Source organism: Stegostoma tigrinum, chromosome 5, assembly GCF_030684315.1.
Source record: "Stegostoma tigrinum isolate sSteTig4 chromosome 5, sSteTig4.hap1, whole genome shotgun sequence".
NCBI classification, from domain to species: domain Eukaryota; kingdom Metazoa; phylum Chordata; class Chondrichthyes; order Orectolobiformes; family Stegostomatidae; genus Stegostoma; species Stegostoma tigrinum.
The window spans coordinates 21,813,365-21,835,829 of record NC_081358.1 but is presented as its reverse complement, the minus strand read 5'-3'; the positions used below and the strand labels follow the sequence as shown (position 1 = coordinate 21,835,829).

At 44.6% G+C, this 22,465-nt stretch overlaps 1 protein-coding gene across 2 annotated transcripts in view; it reads right to left on the bottom strand.

Moving 5' to 3' along the window:
- The window catches only part of LOC125451453 (CAP-Gly domain-containing linker protein 1-like), a 52,034-nt gene that overhangs the window by 14,037 nt on the left and 15,532 nt on the right, over nt 1-22,465 (bottom strand). For both annotated transcript variants that reach the window (XM_059645852.1, XM_048528524.2), the window contains exons 2-4: nt 15,947-16,110; nt 10,470-10,624; nt 8,423-8,585 (exon numbers count right to left, since the gene is read on the bottom strand). In XM_059645852.1, coding sequence (XP_059501835.1) covers nt 8,423-8,585; nt 10,470-10,624; nt 15,947-16,063 — 435 coding nt within the window. In that variant the 5' untranslated portion in view covers nt 16,064-16,110. The remainder of the gene's footprint in view (nt 1-8,422; nt 8,586-10,469; nt 10,625-15,946; nt 16,111-22,465) is intronic.

Genomic DNA, 22,465 nt, shown 5'->3' with positions numbered 1-22,465 from the left:
AAAAAAAAACAAAACAAAGAAAATACCCCGGCAGTCGTCACCCCGCACAGTCCCAGTTGGCCCCCTGACCAGTTGGAGAAGGCGCCAGCTGGGCCCAGTTACCAGATAGGGCCCTTTTTTCTATTCTGGACGAGGGGTTTCACAGCGTGGTCTTTCCCCACCGTGCCTTGGCGGCAGCTGCCCCAAGCTTTAGCGCGTCCCTCAGCACGTAGTCCTGGACCTTGGAGTGCGCCAGTCTGCAACACTCGGTCGGGGTCAGTTCTTTCAGCTAGCAGACCAGCAAGTTGCGGGCAGACCAAAGAGCATCTTTCACCGCATTGATGGTCCTCCAGGCGCAGTTGATGTTGGTCTCAGTGTGCATCCCAGGAAACAGCCCGTAGAGCACGGAGTCCTGCGTCACGGAGCTGCTCGGGACGAACCTCGACAAATACCACTGCATGCCCCTCCAGACCACCTGCGCACAGGCACACTCCAGAAGGAGGTGATCGACAGTCTCGTCCCCCCCACAGCCACCTCGAGGGCAGCATGCGGTGGCGCAGAGATTCCGGGCATGCATAAAGGATCTCACTGGCAGAGCACCTCTCACTGCCAGCCAAGCGATGTCCTTGTGCTTGTTTGAAATTTCTGGCAATGAGGCATTCTGCCAAATGACTTTGGCAGTCTGCGTGGGGAGCCACACGACAGGATCCATCCTCTCCTTTTCCCGAAGGGTCTCGAGGATATTATGTGCTGACCACTGCCTGACAGCGTTGTGGTCAAAGGTGTTTGCTTTAAAAATTTCTCCACGAAGGACAGGTGGTACGGAACGGTCCAACTACTCAGAGCGTTCCGCGGCAACGAGGCCAGGCCCATCCTTCGCAACACCGGGGACAGGTAGAACCTCAGTAAGTAGTGACACTTAGTGTTTGCGTACTGAGGATCTACGCACAGCTTGATGCAGCCGCACACAAAGGTAGCCATCAGGGCGAGGGTGGCGTTCGGTACGCCCTTTCCCCCATTTTCCAGGTCTTTGTACATGGTGTCCCTGCGGACCCGGTCCATCCTCGACCTCCAAATGAAGTGGAAGATGGCCCGGGTGACCGCAGCGGCGCAGGTCCAGGGAATAGGCCAGGTCTGCGCCACATACAACAGTACCGAAAGCCCCCGACAACCAGGTTCTTACCCGCGATGGAGAGGGACCAGAGCGTCCAACTGCCCAGCTTCTGCTTCAATTTGGAGATACGCTCCTCCCAAGTCTTAGTGCACGCCCCAGCTCCACCAAACCAAACACCCAGCACCTTCAGGTAGTCTGTCCTGACGGTGAAGGGGATGAAGGAGCGGTCGTCCCAGTTCCCGAAGAACGTGACCTCGCTCTTACCCCTGTTGACTTTGGCACCCGAGGCCAGTTCAAACTGGCCGCAGATGTCCAATAGTCTACTCACCGACCGACGATCGGTGCAGAAGATGGCAACATCGTCCATGTACAGGGAGGTCTTGACCTGAAGGCCTCCACTGCCTGGGATAGTCACGCCCTTCAGGCTCACGTCCTTCCTGATGGATGCGGCAAAGGGCTCCACACAGCACACGAACAAGGCAGGAGAGAGCGGGCAGCCCTGCCTGACTCCAGATCTAACAGGAAAACTGTCCGATTCACACCCGTTGATCGAGACTGCGCTAACAATGTTGGCGTAGAGCAGCCGGATCCAATTGCGGATGCCCTCCCCGAACCCCAATTTGGAGAGGACGTCCCTCATGTAAGCATGACAGACCCTGTTGAAGGCCTTCTCCTGGTCCAGGCTGACGAGGCAGGTGTCCACCCGCCTGTCCTGTACATAGGCAATCGTATCCCTGATGAGCGCAAGGCTCTCAGCGATCTTCCTGCCCGGCACAGCACAGGTTTGGTCAGGGTGAATCACCGACTTCAGGACAGACCTGACCCGGTTGGCTATGACCTTGGCCAGGATTTTGTAGTCCACATTCAATGGTGAAATGGGACGCCAATTCCTAATTTCTTCCCTCTTCCCCCTTCCTGTTGTAAATGTGGGTGATGATGCCCTTTCTCATGGACTTGCACATTTCCCCTGCCCGAAGCGCATGATCATACACTTCCAGCAGGTCCTCGCCGACCAGGTTCCACAGAGCGGAATACAGCTCCACCGGTAAGCCGTCGCTCCCGGGAGTCCTATTCCTCTCCAAGGACTTGAGGGCTCTGGTCAGCTCATCCAGGGATATCGGCCGGTCCAGCCACTCCCTCGTGCCGTCGTCTGAGACCTCCGTGATAGACAACAGGAACGACTCGGAGGCCGTGCCGTCTGTGGGCTTCGTGTCGTACAGTCCGGCATAGAAGGATCTGCTGATCCTCAAAATGTCGGGCCGAGACGACGTCACCGACCCGTCGTCCTCCTTCAGCCGGCTAAGCACAGAGCTCTCTTTGTGCACCTTCTGAAAGAAGAAACATGAGCACGTCTCATCCTGCTCCACGGAGCGGACCCTGGACCGGAAGATTATCCTGGAGGCCTCCGCGGCGAAGAGCGAGGCTTGCTGGCCCCTCACCTCACGGAGGTCGTCCGTGACATTGACCCCCATCAACTGCAGAAGGAGCAGATTCTGCACCCTTTTCTGGAGTCACGACAGCTTTCCCCACCCCTCTCTCGCCTTCCGAACACCCTTCAGGACAAAGAACCTCTTGATGTTCTCCTTCACCGTATCCCACCAGCCGCCCGGAGACTCAGAGGGGTTTCACGGTTCTCCAACCGGTGTATTCCCTCTTAAGCTCCTTGACATTCTCTGGGGTCAACAGAGTCGTGTTGAGCTTCCACGTCCCCCTGCCGGCCGGCTGGTCATCCTGTAAGTGACAGTCGGCCAGCAGGGGCAGTGGTCAGAGAAGAACACTGGCTCGATGCCGGTGGACCTGACCGAGAACGCCCGTGACACAAACAGGAAGTCTATCCTTGAGCGAATAGACCCGTCTGGCCGCGACCAGGTGTACCTCCGCTGCACTCCATCTGCAGGGGCGCTGAAGACATCAAGCAGCTTGGCGTCCTTCACCGTGCCCATCAGGAATTTGGACGTGACATCCAGTTGACTCCCCCCACCCGCTGTCCCCACGCCGGATCTTCCATCTGCATCGATGATGCAGTTGAAGTCTCCACCTAGGATGACCGGCCTGGACGTAGCCAGCAGGGGTGGAAGCCGCTGCAGGACGGCCAACCGCTCACTCCGTACCGCTGGGGCGTACTCGTTGATCAGCCTCAGGGGAGCGTTCCTATAGGTGACGTCAGCCACTAGGAGGCGCCCCCCCCCCCACCTCCTGAACTAGAGAGATGGTGAAGTTGCGCCCCCGCAGCAGAATAGCCAGGCCCAAGGAGCGACAGTCATTACCCCCCGACCAGATCGAAGGCCCACAGGCGCTGGACCATTTCCCGTACCTGCCGAGGTGCGGTATCCCGCACTCCTGCAGAAACAGGAGGTCCGCCCTGACGGTGGTCAGGTAGGCCAACGTGGACACACATCTTGCAGTTGACTTGGGACTGCGCACATTAATGCTCGCAACTCATACCCTCATTGTGGGCAGTGACCGCAGTGCCCTCCCCAAGTCCAAGGTCCAGCCCCTCTATCTGTCCCTTCATGCCCAATGCTCGGGCTAACTGCTGGATGCTCTCCGGGCTCAGGAAACCGTCCGTGCTGCCTTCCGGGTGGCATCCCCCCATCGGGGGTACGGAGAGTCTGGCTCTGGGTCAGGCTGGGGACGCGCTGTTTCCTCCTTTCTGCATGGAAGTTCCGGGGGGCCCTCCAGTGCCCCAGCGGCACCTGACTGGGTGTCGGAGGGAGCCTCAGGATACCTCCCATCACCTGGAAGCGTGGTGCTGCTTTCCTTCTCCCTTGAGATCTTTAACTTCTGCTTTGGGCGGGCCCTCTCCGAATCCCCCTCGTCAGAGGAGCTCTTATAGCCCCCCTGTAGCTGCCTCTTCCCGCCTGATGGTTGTGGTTCCTGGGCCCGCCGACGCACCTTCCTCCTTGCTTTCCGGACCGTCGTCCACTCCCCTGGGTCGCCTGTCGCCGCCTCCATCGACTCCAGGTTTTCGGGGGGGTGGGGGAGCAGAGCCTGCAGGGGCGCTTTGCTGGCCTCGGGCTCCTGCACGACCTGGCCCCCCTCCACATTAGTGGGGTCCTTGCTGGGCCCTGGTGCCTTCCTCTCCTCCGGGGGTTGCTGGCCCCGCATTGCCCCTGCCGGCGACCTGGGCGTAGGTGGTCCCCCACTGCGGGCATGCCCTATAGAGGTGGACCGCTTCCCCGCAAATGTTGCAGCTTTCCTCTTGTGGGCAATCCTTTGCAAGGTGTCCCTCCTCCCTGCAGATGGTGGCTTTGCAGTCGGCCGCCACGTGACCTGACCTACCACAGGCATGGCAGACTTTAGGTTGCCCTGCATAGGTCAGGTAGCCCCTGCTCCCGCCGATCGCGAAGCTGGACGGTGGGTGTACGACATTCCCGTCCGCGCCCATCCTCAGCGTCACCTTGACCTGCCTCTTACTCGTCCAGATGCCAAAGGGGTCCATGATGTCAGTTAGGTCCCCGTCCACCTTCACGTGCCTTCCAAGGAAGGTCAGGGCATTAACTGCTGGCACATGCAGGTTGTACATACGTACAGTCACCATACGCCTCCACTGCGCTGGCATCACAAACAGCGGGACAGCGATCAGTACGGAGAGGGGGCCCTCATCTCCTTTCTCCTTGAAAACCTCCAGGAAGCGCTCGCAAAGCTTGGCACTCCTGAAGGGTCAGGTCGTAAAAACCTCCTCCGGGGAAATCCTGCAGGCAGTAAATGTCCGCAGCAGCGAACCCACAACAGTCCAACAGGACCCTCTTCACGAAGAAGGTGCGGTCCACAGGTGCACCTTCATCCACCTTCTTTACAGAAACACGGATGGTGTTCCGGACCCCCTGACCTGGGGCACGAGCACTTGCCGCAGCCATCGTTGCAGGTTGGCTGCTCCCCTGAACCAGCGTTAGGCCGAAGCCAGCATTAAGATCCACTGGTTGCAAGGGTGCACAGCCAACCCGACGTCTTCCTTTCACCTCCAAGACAGCACTCTCCTCCTCTCGGTCCACAAGAGAGTGGTTCTTTATTTTGTTCCAGATGTAAGCTGGTTCACTGAGCTTGAAGGTTTGTTCCCAGATGTTTTGTCACCATTCTAGGTAACATCAACAGTGAGCCTCCAACAAAGCACTGGTGTTATGTCCCGCTTTCTATTTATCTGGTTAGGTTTCCTTGGGTTGGTGATGTCATTTCCTGTTCTTTTTCTCAGGGGATGGTAGATTGGCTCCAAATCAATGTGTTTGTTGATGGAATTCCGGTTGGAATGCCATGCTTCTAGGAATTCTCGTGCATGTCTCTGTTTGGCTTGTCCTAGGATGGATGTGTTGTCCCAATCAAAGTGGTATCCTTCCTCATCTGTGCGTAAGGATACGAGTGATAGTGGGTCATGTCGTTTTGTGGCTAGTTGATGTTCATGTATCCTGGTGGCTAGCTTTCTGCCTGTTTGTCCAATGTAGTGTTTGTCACAGTTCTTGCAAGGTGTTTTGTAGATGACGTTTGTTTTGTTTGTTGTCTGTATAGGGTCTTTTAAGTTCATAGCTGCTGTTTTAGTGTGTTGGTGGGTTTGCGGGCTACCCTGATGCCAAAAGGTCCGAGTAGTCTGGCAGTCATTTCGGAAATGTCTTTGATGTAGGGGAGAGTAGTTATGGTTTCTGAGCCTGTTTTGTCTGTTTGTTTGGGTTTATTGCTGAGGAATCGGCAGACTGTGTTCATAGGGTACCCGTTCTTTTTGAATACGCTGTATAGGTGATTTTTCCCCTGCTCTGCGTAGTTCTTCTGTGCTTCTCAAAACTTGCTAATACTGAGATTATACTTGTAAATTAACTCACATGTGCTGCATCCTCTAACTAGCTTGTCATCCATCTTTACAATTAAACATAGAACGTAGAACGTTACAGCACAGTACAGGCCCTTCAGCCCTTGATGTTGTGCCGACCTGTCATACCAATCTGAAGCCCATCTAACCTACACTATTCCATGTACGTCCATATGCTTATCCAATGACGACTTAAATGTACCTAAAGTTGGCGAATCTACTACTGTTGCAGGCAAGGCGTTCCATTCCCTTACTACTCTCTGAGTAAAGAAACCACCTCTGACAGCTCTTATATCTTGCACCCCTCAAATTAAAGCTATGCCCCCTCGTGCTCACCATCACCATCCTAGGAAAAAGGCTCTCCCTATCCACCCCATCTAACCCTCTGATTATTTTATATGTTTTAGTTAAGTATTTTATTCATGACAATAAATTCTGTCTCAAGCCTGCTGTAGTGTCCAGTATAAGCTGGAGGAACAGCATCTCAATTTGTGCTGGCGGCCTTGCAACTCTCAAGACTCAATGTTGATTTCAATAAATTTTGAGCCTGAACACCACTGTCTGTGACTTCTGCACACCTCCATACCCCAGCGCGTGTCATGAAACAGGTAGCTTTCAGCACAGCCAACCCATTCACCCACTTTCAGCTCCCGCTCCGAAGCCACCACAACCCCTGCCCCCTGCCCCACCAATTACGTAGCTTTTCTTATTCCCTGACTTACTACCAATAATACCTTTGTCTGCCCGACTTTTAATCTCTCTCAGCTCTCCTCCACCTCTCCCTCACTCTTTCTTCCACCTCATGCGCACACACGCACACAGGCGCACGCGCACACGCACACACACACACGAAAGTTCAAGTGGTCTGTTGTCATTTCTGAGGATGGGTCACTAGACTCAAAACCCAAACTTTGTTTTCTCTCCAAATGCTGCCAGACTCCTGAGTTTCTCTGGCAATTTGTTTTTGTTTTAAGTCTTATCTGTTGTTTAGCTCAGTCTGCTTTTTAGTACACAACTAGTCCCATGTTGTAGCTCACCGGGTTATATCAGTTTTAGGAACACCTGGCACTGCTTCTGTCATGCCTACCTGTATTCTTTATTGAACCAATGTTGATCTCCTGTCTGAATAGTAATGATGAAAAGAGGAATAGCTTAGGCCTTGGGGTCGAAGATTAATTTGAAAATTATCTTAAGCTGGTAGATCTGTTCGAAGTCTGTCCCATTTAGCATGAGTACCATACACAATAGAAGATCTCCAAAATGTGAGGAAGGAACGTGTTCTTTATAATGACTATGATGATCAGGCTTAACAATAGTCATGGATGGATGTATGCACTACAGGTAGACTGGTCAGGACAAAGTCAAGTTTTTTTTGCATCTTGTTAGTTCCATCATTTTTTGCTACAAACCAAAAGTAATGTCATTTGGACTCAGTCAGCTCACTCAGTAGTGGTAGTACTGAGGAACTCAACATTGACATTGAAGTCACCTGCCCAGAGTACTAGCCATGTTTTTGTAGAACCTCGAATTCTTCTTCGAAGTGTTGTTCAATATGAAGGCGTACTGATTCATCAGGCAAGTTTTTTTGGGGGTGGTGTCAGGTAGTAATCAGCAGGTGGTTTCTCGCTCATGTTTGGTCGGATGCCATTAGGCTTCATGGGCTGTGGAATCAATGTTTACGACTCTTAGTCACAGTCTGTACAATTTGATTTCACGAGTATGAATATGTTGGGGTGTTGCTTGACTAGTCTGTGGGACAGCTCTCCCAATTTTGGCATAAGCCCCCAAATTTTATTAAGGAGGACTTTGCAGGGTTAACAGGACTGGGTTTACCATTGTCATTTCTGGCGATCAGGTCTATGCTGTCTGGTGTGTCGGGTTTCATTCCTTGCTTTAGACCTTGAATCAGTTCAACTGAGTGGCTTGTTAGGTCATTTAGAGAGCAGATAAGAGTCAACCATACTTTTGTGACCAAGACAGTGGTAGGACTTTTCTTCTTTAACATGTCCTAGATTTTTTATAAAAGTTTGTGTCAAAATTTTAATTGACATTTTTGTGAAGAATTTAAAACAAAATTATGAAATAGACTTTAAGTTTTGAAACCCTCCAAACTAATCTGCTGAGGTGAGGTGGTCAATTATCTCAGAGCAACTCCCGACAAGAATAAAATGTACCTGAGTGCAATCTGACTCGAGAGTTGCAGGACACGACATACTAGCTGAAATCAGCTGTCAGGTATATTTCTTTATATACAGTTCTTACATTTAGCAGAACTGTGGTGTATTGCAATAGCCTGCAACATGCTGCTGAATTTACTGTAATATTTTTAACACAATTTAGGGGTCAGTGAAGATTTTGTATCTCCTCCTTGTCCCATCACCATTCAACCTAGGTCACACTATCCTCTCCTATGGTCATATAAAATGTGTGCCTTTAATGTATTTTTTCAAACAATTGGATAAATGTGACTGTTTCATTATAGCTATATGCAGTAGTTATCAAAATGACAAGAGTACACCAAATGTACGTACCCTTTCCAGCTCTTTAGTTAGTTCCAGTACATGAGAGTGCAAAAGGGCATTTTCCTTTATCAAGCGACCACAGTCCTCAGCCACTTTGTTTCTGAGAAACTTGTCTTCCTCCACCAACAACTCTTTGTCCCTCAGCTTTTGTTGTAAACTGCTGATTTCATCCCTGAAATATGTTACAGTTGATTTGTTCATAATTTAACCGAATAAATGCTGTACGTGACAACCATTGACCCGGAAGCAATTATAAAGAAAATTGATTATTTAAAATGTCTGTACAGTTTGTAATTATTCTAATATTTGAGCATTTGCTCAATTGTAAATGGATCAGTTATAATTTTCCTAAAATAGTAAGAAATTTTGCTCCATGTGACTTGGCAACCCTTGACCTGGAACTAATGCCAACATGAAGGAAATAAGCATCGGCTTTTAGAGGGCAGTCGCAATAAGTTTCCCAAAATCAAGTCCCCAGGGGTTGAAATCCACTAAGAGAGCAGCCAGCTCTCTCATTCTGCAGTGCCAGGGAGAAGGATGTGCCTGCTTCTGGTAGGTAAACCAACATCACAAGGACAAAGGTTTCATTTGGCTTTTGGCAGTGTAGGTTTGGTTCTCGGCAGCCATTCTCTTATCCTATGTCCAGTCTTTTGAATAAACACTAATTTTTGCACAAAGGACAAGAAGAACAAAAAGGTCAAATTTTGTTATACAGATTGTCAGAATAGTATTTCTTTTGTCACGAAGTTGTTGAGAGCATCTTTTATGGTGTCTTTACCTCTGGTCAGAAGGTCCAGGTGCAAGCCCCACTTGTCTCAGCGTTTGCCATGTCTGAACAAGTATCTACTTACGTATTACATCTTTTAAGGAAACAGTGATAAATAATTTTGGCAGAAGAGAGAGTAGGACAGTGAGATTTGTATCGTAATGTTTTGGCAAAGAATCAGCATGGACTCAATAGCTTTCTGCTTTTGTAAATATCTGTAGCTTTCTGGAATTTGACCGAGGAGGAAAATACAGCCATTTAAAAAGGTTCAGCATTAAAAAAAGGTAATTGAGATGGAGAAAATATATTATAAAAATGTAGTAAATGAAGAATCAATGTGGGAAGAGGCAGGATCAATATATTTTGTACGAAAGCAAAATATTGCAGGTGATGGAAATCCCAAATTAAAACAGAAAATGTTGGAAATATTGAGCAGGTCTGGCAGAATCCATGGATAGATGGTTATTGTGTCATGTCTTATTATAAGGGTCATGAAATGTCCAGCACTTTGTATTTTTATTTTCCCCCCCATACTTGTTATTTATTAACAAATAAACTATTCCTTGTATGCACATAAAATAATAGCATATATCCATTCAGTCTGTCATGTCTGTGGAGCAATAAACTTAAATTTTATTATTAACTTGGTTTTATTGTCTACAAATGCTGCCTGACTGGCTGGCTGAGTATTCCCAGGCTTTTTTTTTGTACCTTTAGACTAATTAACCTTCCCATGCCGATGAGAAATTGCATGTCCAGTCAAGTGTGGTGTGAAATTCTTTAAACCTGATGGGTGCACAGAAAACAGATAAGGATTTATTGAGACTTTTTAATATAACCATATTTTTTTCACTGCCATTGTAGGAGACTAGTAAATTGACAAAAAAGAATTTTTTTTTTGGACAAATCACAAGTCCAGGGATGAAGATTGCATTGATTCTACGTTACTTCAATTTTTTGACCAAATAATATTCAATCATCACTATAACTAGTCTATTTAAGAATTATTTTACTGTAGACAGTTCTTTCATGAACAACATACAGGATTCTAGAAGCAACATCAAAATCATGTTCATACTGCAAACACAACTCATCGTGAATTCCAAGTAATTGCTGTATAATCCTAATGGTTACTCGATGAAATGTAGTCATTAGAGATGTTAGGATTAAATCCTGTAATTACTATCACAAAAGTTTCTTCACTTTGCTTTACAATAAGTGTTCAAAGAAATGGATTGTGTTCAGTTTAAAAGTGCTTCATGTTATAAAGGGAATTCATAATCTCCTCACCTCAGTTCTTTGGCAATGTTTTCTTGCATTAATGCAGTTCTGGTGTAGTAGTTCTCTTCAAGTTGATGAAGGGCAACATGAGTCTTTAATAACTCCGATGTCTTTTCTTCAAGCTTAACCTCTGCAGCCTGGTGCTTGTCAACATGCTGATTAAGCTTAAAACAAAAATATTCTTTTAAAAATATGCAGTGATCATCCAAATCTCTCTTAGTCACGCCCTATCTTGCACCAAATCATGTGCACTGATCAACTCTGTACTTGGTGACCCAGGTTACATAATAACGTGATTTTGAAATTCTTGTTTTCTAATCCTTCAACAACATTAGCACCTTCTATCCTTCTAAACATTTTCAGCCCATGACTCTCCCAGATATGTGACCACCTAATTCTGGTTCTGTAAGCATTACAGTCTTTTTTTAATTATAGTAACATCGATAGCCTTTTCTTTTAGCTGCCCAAGTTCCAAAGTCTGGAATTCCTTCTGTAAACATCTCCATCTACTTTCCTCCTTAAAGACACTTAAAACCTACATCTTTGACTTGGTCATCTTCTCCAATATCTCACATTCCTTGGTGGCATCTTCAAATGATTAATTATGTAAACGATACCATACAAATCATTGTTTTTACTGCAATCAATATCACACATCACCAGAGGTCCAACAACTGCTCCCAGGCCTCAGTCAATCATGACCACTATTTGCAGATTAAATAGATTTCACAACTCTAAAAGGAAGAACATGGAGAATATGTGATGTAAGGGCAGTAGCAAGTAGTTCTCCGTAGGCACACCCTTTCCTGTTGTTGGGTCCCTCAATTGGGCAGTAGGTGCCAAAGAGGCAATCTCTGGGAGGTTCCAGATCTAATAACTATTAGCTTGCACTTCATCTCAAACTGCATTTTTCTCCCTCACTAGTGGTCTCTTTTTACAGGACAAGAACTGATGTTTGACACACAAACTATAACTCATATGCATCTAATTGTCTGCACGTTGTCATTTGCAGAAATTTTAATTCTCCTCCTTTTGCACATTCCTCTTTCCTGTCTGTGTATGAAATATAGTCATGCATTAAGTATCAGAAACTACAATCAATATGGCATTATTAATGTGTTTATTTCCAAAAAGCTACATGTCAGGTTAAATAAGCCGCACTTTATATATAATTTGCCTCAATCACTTTTTTTTTTCAACTGAAGCATTTCAAACTAAAAATGTCATTAAGATTCTGAAGCAAAAGTTATCACAAAGTGCGTGATTGGAACTGTTGAAAATTCTTCCCATCTTCTACTAGCTCTACTTATCTATCTGTTTTTTGTTCCACATGATTTACTGATGGCAATACATGCCACTTACCTTGAATAGAACCAGCTTCAGAATCAAATTAATTTGCTTATGTTACAATAGGAAACTTAAACAACTTTTAAAATACTTTCTTTAGCAATTACAAAACTACAGTTCAAGGCTTCAAGTAAGACCAGCATTTGAATGTCACATTCATTGAGCATTTGTGGTGTATTCAGGTTTCCCGTTGAAGAAAGTGTTTCAGGCACATTTGCAGTATGGATGGAAAAAGAGGAGTTATGTGCCATCCTTTCTATCTCCCCAACAGTGATGTTCTTGTGTAGAAATCAAAGTACTGTGTTTATCTTTCCTTTTGTATATCACAGGCATTCTTTCAAGGTCAGAAGTCAGTGGTTTTGTAATAATTTCCACAAAGCAAATTACATGCCTTTGGTTTCCACAGAAAGTAATTTGAATTTATTAGGAGGTAAATGTACAGATTTAAATTAGTTTGTTACTGTCATTTTAATTGTTAATGACCTGAAATAAGGTGCTCAGAGAATATTTCTGAGGGATCATCCCGTGAAGCTAGAATGGGTGGAACTCAGAAATAAAAGGGGATGACCACTTTATGGGATTCTACTGTAGGCCCTCCAACAGTCAGCAGGAAACTGAGAAGCAAATATGTGGAGAGATCTCAAATACATCTAAGAAAAATAGGTTTGCAATAACAGGGGTTTAAACTTTCCAAATATAGACTGGGATTGCTACAGTGTTAAAGGCTTGTATGGTGAGGAATTTGTCAAATGTGTCCAGGAAAATTTTCTTCAGCAATTTGTAGATGTACCTACTAGAGAAGGAGCAAAACTTGACTTTCTCTTGGGAAATAAGGCAGGGCGAGTGGCTAAAGTGTTAGTGGGGTGGGGGGTGGCTGTGGGTGTGTGGGCACATTTGGACCAGCAATGATAATTTTATTAGTTTTAAAATAGGTATGGAAAAAGATAGGCCTCGTATAAAAGTTCACATTCTTACTTGGAGGCAGGCAAATTTCAACTATATAAGATGGATGCTTTCAAAAATTGGCTGGGGTAGCCTGTTCGTAGGTAAAGGGATAACTGGCAAGTGGGAGGCTCTCAAAAGTGAGGGAACAAAAGTTCAGAGACATTATGTTCCTGTCAGAGAGAAGGGGAAGGTTGCTAAGAGTGGGGAATAATCAATGAATAAAGATATTGAGGCTGTGGTCAAAAATAAAAAGGGGGCATTAGTTAAGCATTGATAATTGGGATCGAATGAATCTCTAGAAGAGTACAAGGGGTGCAGGGGCATTTTTACAAAGAAAATCAGGAAGGCTGAAAAGGATAGCTTGGCAGATAAGGTTAGGGATAATCCAAAGAGATTCTACAAGTACATTGAGGGGACAAGAACAACTAGGGAGAGAATAGGGCCCTTAAAAGATAAATGAGGTTGTCTATGTGTGATAATAAAATGTGAGGCTGCATGAACACAGCAGGCCCAGCAGCATCTCAGGAGCACAAAAGCTACCGAATGATTTATCACAGCTCGCGGTTGTGGACGATGCTGCCGGGAAGTTGTTTATCCGGGACGCTTCCCAACCGGACTGCTCCAGTGGAACTGGAGCGTCATACTGGTTTTTTGAGTGTTGGTCTATATAGACCACGGCCGTCTCGCACTTTTTCTGGTCTTTTGGTCACCCAGCAGCTGGGACTGCTGGGCTTACCGGCGGGGCCAATGGGGAGGCACGACACACACACTATGCGCCAAAAATACGTCAAAATGTCATAGTGGGCAACTAAGAGAGCTTAAGACCTACTATACAGCGCTTAGCCTTGAGCTTAGAGAGTCATAGTTACTCCCGATGCTGCTGGGCCTCCTGTGTTCATCCAGCCTCACATTTTATTATCTTGGATTCTCCAGCATCTGCAGTTCCCATTATCACTTGTCTATGTGTGAAACCACATGAGATTGGAGAGATCCTAAATGAACGTTTTGTCTATTTTTAAACTGTGGAGAAATACATGGAGGCTAGGGATCTCGGGGAAATAATATTGATGTCCTGAAAATGGTCCACAATAAGGTACTGGAGGTCTGAAATAAAACATACAGGTGGATAAATCTCTGGGACCTGATCAAGTGTGGAATGTTAGGAAAGAAATTGCAGGGCCCTAGCAGAGATATATTTATCATCTATAACCATGGGTGAGGTGCCACAGTTCTGGAGGGTGGTTAATATTTTGCATATATTCAACCCCTCTTATTTCTGAGTTCCTCACATTATATCTTCACTGGATGATCTCTCTGAAATATTCTCTTTGAGGACTTTATTTCAGGTCATTTAACAATCAAAATAACTGTAGCAAAATAGTTTTCATTTAAGAAAGGCCATAAGGAAAAACCTGAAAACAGTAGACTGCTCAGTCTGACATCAATGATGGGTAAGTTGTTGGAGGGGATTCTGAGAGTTGGGATTTGTATGCATTTTGGAGAGGCAAAGACTAATTAAGGATAGTCACTATGGTTTGTGCCTGAGAAATCCTGTCTCGCAAATTTGGTTGAGTTTTTGAGGAAGTAACCAAAAAGACTGAGGGCAGAACAGTATATTTTGTCTACATGGATTTTATTAAAGCCTTTGACAAGTTTCCACATGGTGGTCTGATTAGTAAAGTCAGATTACATGGGATTCAGGATGCACTTGCCAATTGGATGCAAAATTGGCTTGTCAGTTGGAGACAGAGGGTGCTGGTGGAGAACTGTTTTCAAACTAGGCCTGTGATCAGCATTGTTCTGCAGTGATCAGTGGGATCAGTGCTGGGTCCACTGTTGTTTGTCATTCATAGAAACAATTTGGATGACAAATTAGGAGGACTGGTTAGTAAGTTTGTGGAAAGCACCAATTTTGATGCTTTAGTCAACAGTGAAGAAGATTACAAAGGGTTCTTGATCAACTGGACCACTGGCCTGAGGAGTGGCAGATGGAGTTTAGTTTGGATAAATGCGAGCTATTGCTTTTTGTAAAGCAAAAAAAGACGTTAATGGCAGGGCCCAGGTAGCTTTGTCAAACAGAGACCTGGGGGTTCAAGTATATAGTTCTTTGAAAGTTACAGCGCAGGAAGACAGGGTGGTTAAGAAGGCAGTTAGCATGCTTACCTTTATTGCTCAGACCACTGAGTATAGAAGTTGGGATATCATATTGAGGTTTGTGCAGGACTTTGAGGCCACTTTTGGAGTACTGTGTACAATTCTGGTACCCTGGCTATACGAAGGATATTATTAAATTGGAGAGGGTTCAGAAAAGATCTACCAGGATGTTGCCAGGTCTAGAGGGTTTGATTTATGAGGGTGAGCTGGATAGGCCGAGACCTTTCTCATTGGGACATAGGAGGTTGAGGGGTGACCTTAAAAAGACTATAAAATCATGAAGGCATAGTTACGGCAAAAAGCAAAGGTCTTTTCCCAAGGGTGGGAGAGTTCAAAACTAGAGGCATAATTTCAGAGTGAGAGGAGAAAGATTTTAAAAGGGACTCAAGCGGCAACTTTTTCCATAGGAAAAATGGTTCACACATGGAACGAGCTCCCGGAGGAAGTGATGGATGCAGGTACAGTTACAACATATTAAAAAAATCTGAATGAGTACATGAATAGGGAAGGTTAAGAGGGATATGGGTCAGATGCAGGCAAATAGGCCTAGCTTAGTTTGGGAAACTTGGTCAGCATGGACAAGTTGGACCGAAGGGTCTATTTCCGTGCTGTATAACTTGACAACTCTACGATTGCAACGGATAAGAATGTTTACAGGTCCAGTACACCCGTCTCAGGAAACTCCTCAAAGCAGTAAATGTATCTTAAGATCTCTCATTCTCATTAAGGTTAATATTTAAGGTAACCTGAACTAATAAATGCAATCTTGAAAGCATTTTTATCAATTACAGCTGTCTTGTCACTAAAAATGTATTGAATTTATTAATATTTATTGCATCTGGTTTCTGATGTTGACAGTGTCATGCCATAATTTAATCCAAATTCCAATACTTATGGTCATCCAGGAACATCAAGCTTTTTTAAAAATTTGCAACAATAAATTATGCACATGAGTTTCTGGCTCATTTTCAATATAACATGCATTTAAAAATCTGTAATATCTTGACCAAAAAAAATGTTACAATTGCAGTCAAACATGCCTGCATTTTGTGTGACCGGACTTGATGGGCTTCATCTGTTACAGCAGCAATAGTAGTTTCCAGCTCCTGTTTCTTGTAAGCCATATCCTGGTTGGCAACTTCCTTCAGTTTCTTCATTTGAACCAGTTCCTCTGTTAATAATTTCTTTTCACTGGAATGAGCATCTGTCACGAATTATATTTTTAGTCTTTTGTTACTTCAATAAACAGCTAACATTGATAAATAAAGTTTTTTGGGGATGGGAGCTGGAAGAACTGGACATCAAATGAGTTCAAATACTTTGATCATTTATGTTTGAGAATAATCAAACTACATTATGTTGATTCATACATTTAAGTTCAGAACATAAAATGTATGCATATGCTGCAGAAAGGGGCATCCTGTATTACTTCTTTTCTACAGTTTGAGAGGCCAAACAAAACTATGGTTTGAAAGGTAATTAAATTATCGATGAAGGAGGAGAGTACTTTTTGGAGAAAAAGCTAATTTTAATCACTCAGAACATTTTAATGTTAAGCTGAGGTGTACTGCCCATTATTATGATGCTTACACTATTTGTATCTTTTACCACAATGTAATTACAGGAATTGCTTTACTCTAGTATAATAATTAGTCATATGGTATCTAGTGTCCTTTTAGAAGGATTTTATTATCACCTCACGAGAAAAATAAACTACTTCAAACAAGCAGTGATAATTGGAACTGCAGATGCTGGAGAATCCAAGATAACAAAGTGTGGAGCTGGATGAACACAACAGGCCAAGCAGCATCTCGGGAGCACAAAAGCTGACGTTTCGGGCCTAGACATCAGAGAGTCTCTCTGATGAAGGGTCTAGGCCTGAAACGTCAGCTTTTGTGCTCCTGAGATGATGCTTGGCCTGCTGTGTTCATCCAGCTCCACACTTTGTTACTTCAAACAAGCAGTCTACTTCTCAACTAGGAATCTCGTGATAAAGGTTTAAACATGAGCTTCATGGCTTCTATTACTTAAATTGAAATAAAGCAAATTAAAAGCCTACTTGGAAGTGTCAGATCTAAAGATAATAAAGTGTGGAGCTGGATGAACACAGCAGGCCAAGCAGCATCTTAGGAGCACAAAAGCTGATGTTTCAGGTCTAGGCCCGAAATGTCAGCTTTTGTGCTCCTAAGATGCTGCTTGGCCTGCTCTGTTCATCCAGCTCCACACTTCGTTATCTCGGATTCTCCAGCATCTGCAGTTCCCATTATCAGTGCCAGATTGAAACATTGCTACGTACCACAGGTCAAGCATTAACTTTCATACTATTTGTTACAAACATCCTGATAAACATTTAGAAGCAAAACCTCGACTTATTAGTTTTCAATGACTGAACTGCAGAACTGACAAATTCTGGAAGACAATTTCCTGTTTCTGCATTCTATCTGTAACCTCTATTTTAAAAAGAGTGGACCAGTTACTGGGGGGAAAGAAAAAGCTGTAAAATCTCATGACTGTCTGGCCACAGAATAGTCCAGTTGCGAACACAACTAGTACTCATAGATAATATCTAGCTGAATAACAGAAATGCAAACTACTTTATTGGAACCCGAAATAACTGCATCGAGGCTGCTGACCCGTCCCCAAGTCGTCGTTTATTTATTGAGGCAGAGTACATTGGTTATGGCCAGCCAGCTTGGAGTCAGTCCTCAACTGAGGAGATTCTCTCTTTTTTTTAGATACCCATGCTATTTCTCAACACCCTGTCCATGTTTTCAAAAAGTCCATGAGCAGCTCTCATTGCTCATTTTAGAACCAGTCTTTTTTTTTATTGCTGTTGGATGGGATGTTGTGGCAAGGCTGGCATTTATTGCCCGTTCCTTAGTTGCTGAAATAACTACACATAGGCTGGTGTCCTGTCACCAAGCCACCCTTTATTTACTAGTACAGAGTATCAGTAACTCTGGTTACTGTAGCTCTGGACACAGTACACTGGCTGTGACCAGCAGCTTAGAGTCAGTCCTCCGCTGAGGAGATTCTTATCTCCTGGTTATATTAGTCAGCCAGGGCTTTCCCGTTTGGCCTAGGCTAACAACACCAATCAAGAACCTCATATTTAACTATGTCAACCTGATACAATCACTGGAGCACAAGAGAAGGAATCTTGCATCTATTAGCTCCACCAAATAAAGCTAGAAATTCATTTTTGGGGATTTTTGCATCGTCCCCACAAGCGTTCCTTGTGAATTTAACTGACTATCCATTCCTTCCCTTCTTATGAATTCTTATTCCATGCTCATTTTGACCCTGACAAAACCCTGAACAGGACTTTACAACTAAACCAATTTACTAAGCGCAACTCTGTTAACCATTTCTCTCAGTAGACATCATATGTCATACTGAAATTAACAGTCCCCATCACCACAATGTACTTCTGTTGAGCATTTTAAATAAAATAATGAAATGTCTAGCATTATTTGAACGTTCACTGATTAATTACTGATGCCCCAACCTTACCTCTATTTCAGTGTTGTAGCCAATGATGTTCTAACAATGCCAGATTTAGACATAACTCTATTGTAATTCCTTTGTTTAAAAAAAGTTGAAAATTTCAAGATTTGAGTATGATTCCTATTGTGCTTTCATTCATCGTACAAACCTCTTCTCTTAGGAAATATGTAGTATTACCATCTTTCAAGATTTTTATTTTCAGAACATCTCCAATTTCATTTCTGAAACCTGCGGGGATAATTTTTCCAGGTATGCTTAGAAAACCTCCAGTATAACCAAGATGAGGCCTTAAACAGTATTGCCATTAATGCAAAACACAACCATGGTAAAGGAACTGAGGTGTTGATATTTTCAGTCACCCTGTTCAGATATGTTGTGGTACATCTTTGGACAGGTGAGACTGTACCACAAGAGCTCTAGGAATTGAAGTACACAATGGGAACAGAGGGATCCTGTGGCATGGGGGTTGTGTATCTTACTTTGAGCCAGAGGCTCAGGTTCAAGTCCCACCTGCTCCAGAGGTTCAACACGCCTGACAGGAATATAGAAAATGTTGATGGTTTTGGATGAGGAAGAGTGGAAGAATAGAACGGAGCATAAATATTGGCATGGATTTATTGAGCTGATAAAGTATTTGCAGTGTAAAATAGGCTATACCACTGCTTACTTGCAAAAAACCTCAAATGTTAAATCTCTTACTGAAGTGGTCTAAATCAGGAAGGGACTTCCCCACCTCGAGGTAATCTATCATTATAGAACATTATGTCTGAGATTCTATCCACTCTAAGGAAAGCCCAGATAATTTAGAAAAAACATAAATTGAAAAATATGGCAAGGTAGCACAAGTTCAATTTTTCATTATTTACTCATTTTGTGGGATGTGGGCGTTGCTGGCTGGCCAACATTTCTTGCCCATCGGAAAATTTACAAATGATATCTGGAAGATATGTGCACAAAATTAATCAATATATGGTACTGAACTCTGGATCAGATAGTTAAGGTACAATTTCAGGAATAATTAGCTGTGAACATGTAATCTTTCCAGATAGGTAAATGAAGATGGACCAAATGATCTTTCTTGTCTGTATATATAATGTGATTCTGGTTCATCATATTTGTATCACACGTACCAAATTGTATACCTACTAAGTATTTATACAGAGATAACAAAGTGTGGAGCTGGATGAACACAGCAGGCCAGGCAGCATCAGAGGAGCAGGAAAGCTGACGTTTCGGGTCTGAACCCTTGGAACAGTCCAGACCCAAAACATCAGCTTTCCTGCTCCTCTGATGCTGCTTGGCCTGCTGTGTTCATCCAACTCCACACCTTGTTATCGCAGACTCCAGCATCAGCAGGTCCTACTATCTCTAAGTGTTTATACAGGTTAAGTGTCCTTTAACCGCATGACAGAAATCAAAATTACCGAACAAAAAAAGTTTTTTTAAAATGTAACGCTACATCAATTTGTATTGGAAATTTGCGACCCAAATGCACCCGAACAGTTGGACCAGCTATAGATAATAAAATGTGAGGCTGGATGAACACAGCAGGCCAAGCAGCATCTCAGGAGCACAAAAGCTGACGTTTCGGGCCTAGACCCTTCATCAGAGAGGGGGATGGGGTGAGGGTTCTGGAATAAATAGGGAGAGAGGGGGAGGCGGACCGAAGATTGAGAGAAAAGAAGATAGGTGGAGAGAGTACAGGTGGGGAGGTAGGGAGGGGATAGGTCAGTCCAGGGAAGACGGACAGGTCAAGGAGGTGGGATGAGGTTAGTAGGTAGATGGGGGTGCAGCTTGGGGTGGTAGGAAGGGATGGGTGAGAGGAAGAACAGGTTAGGGAGGCAGAGACAGGTTGGACTGGTTTTGGGATGCAGTGGGTGGAGGGGAAGAGCTGGCCTGGTTGTGTGGTGCAGTGGGGGGAGGGGACGAACTGGGCTGGTTTAGGGATGCAGTTGGGGAAGGGGAGATTTTGAAACTGGTGAAGTCCGCATTGATACCATTAGGCTGCAGGGTTCCCAGGTGGAATATGAGTTGCTGTTCCTGCAACCTTCAGGTGGCATCATTGTGGCACTGCAGGAGGCCCATGATGGACAGGTCATCTAAAGAATGGGAGGGGGAGTGGAAATGGTTTGCGACTGGGAGGTGCAGTTGTTTGTTGTGAACTGAGCAGAGGTGTTCTGCAAAGCGGTCTCCAAGCCTCCGCTTGGTTTCCCCAATGTAGAGGAAGCCACACACTGCATCCACTGTACCCGGTGTGGCTTCCTCTACATTGGGGAAACCAAGAGGAGGCTTGGAGACCGCTTTGCAGAACACCTCCGCTCAGTTCGCAACAAACAACTGCACCTCCCAGTCGCAAACCATTTCCACTCCCCCTCCCATTCTTTAGATGATATGTCCATCATGGGCCTCCTGCAGTGCCACAATGATGCCACCTGAAGGTTGCAGGAACAGCAACTCATATTCCGCCTGGGAACCCTGCAGCCTAATGGTATCAATGTGGACTTCACCAGTTTCAAAATCTCCCCTTCCCCAACTGCATCCCTAAACCAGCCCAGTTCGTCCCCTCCCCTCACTGCACCACACAACCAGGCCAGCTCTTCCCCTCCACCCACTGCATCCCAAAACCAGTCCAACCTGTCTCTGCCTCCCTAACCTGTTCTTCCTCTCACCCATCCCTTCCTCCCACCCCAAGCCGCACCCCCATCTACCTACTAACCTCATCCCACCTCCTTGACCTGTCCGTCTTCCCTGGACTGACCTATCCCCTCCCTACCTCCCCACCTATACTCTCTCCACCTATCTTCTTTTCTCTCCATCTTCGGTCCGCCCGCCCCCCTCCCTATTTATTCCAGAACCCTCACCCCATCCCCCTCTCTGATGAAGGGTCTAGGCCCGAAACGTCAGCTTTTGTGCTCCTGAGATGCTGCTTGGCCTGCTGTGTTCATCCAGCCTCACATTTTATTATCTTGGATTCTCCAGCATCTGCAGTTCCTATTATCTCTGGACCAGCTATAGCCTGTTTCTGCTGCTAGTTCTTCTTTCAGCAAAACTTCAGTTTTCATCCCCCTAAGAAAATTTACTCAAATTCCATTCGAACCCTACTAATAATTACAATACTAGTCCCAGAATACCCACTGAGGTAAGCGGGTTTATCATTGCCATTATGATGGGGTTGATCACTGTCAAAAGAATGGGGGAGGAGGTGTGATCGTAGCGGGTTGGGCACTGTCAGATTCAGGAAGGATTAGTTGAGTTTTCAGTGAAGATCTCCTCCTGTACATTCCCTCTGCATGATCTTTCTATGCAAAATTGTGGATTTGATGAAATCTGCAGGCCATCTTGTTACATCTCCTTAATGTAAACTGGCAAAAAAAAACTCTCTCAGGTAAGCGCCCACTCTCCTTTATCCGAAAATCAAAGTCATCTGAATTCTGATATGTGATTAGTCCTGATGTTTTTTCGATAAAGGATACCTAACCTAATGACATGTTCAAAATGTTTAGAAACTTCTACAGGAATCTTCATTTGGCGCAAGGTGCAGTAACTCAGTGATGCAAAGTTTCTTCTCAGACTGCAAAGCTGCAATTTGGGCATCTTTCTTGCTAATTTCTAGCTGGATGAATTCAATTTCTGCTTGCAGATCCTACAAAAGTCACAAGCAATCCACAAAGATTTTCATAATCAAAATTTTTTTTACAAATATACCCCTCTAATTATTAGAATATTGTATCTGCTTTTTCATGTAATCATATCACAGATTTCATTTCTTTTTGCACATTTATCATCAGATAAAAGTAAGAAAGATTTTTTTCTAAGAATATATGGAAGAAATGTGTGCATTTTGGAAACCGAAAAGAAGAATTTTCAGCACACAAACGTCAAAGTGAGAAATTACTTTGGATCATCTCAACTCAATGTGAAACAGGAAAATATCCTCAAACAAATTATAATTAACATAATTGAACCATTACAAACTGAAGCACAGTAAAGACAAGTTATCTGGAAGAGTAAAAGACCACACTGGATTCTGCTAATTGATTATAATTTTAGTT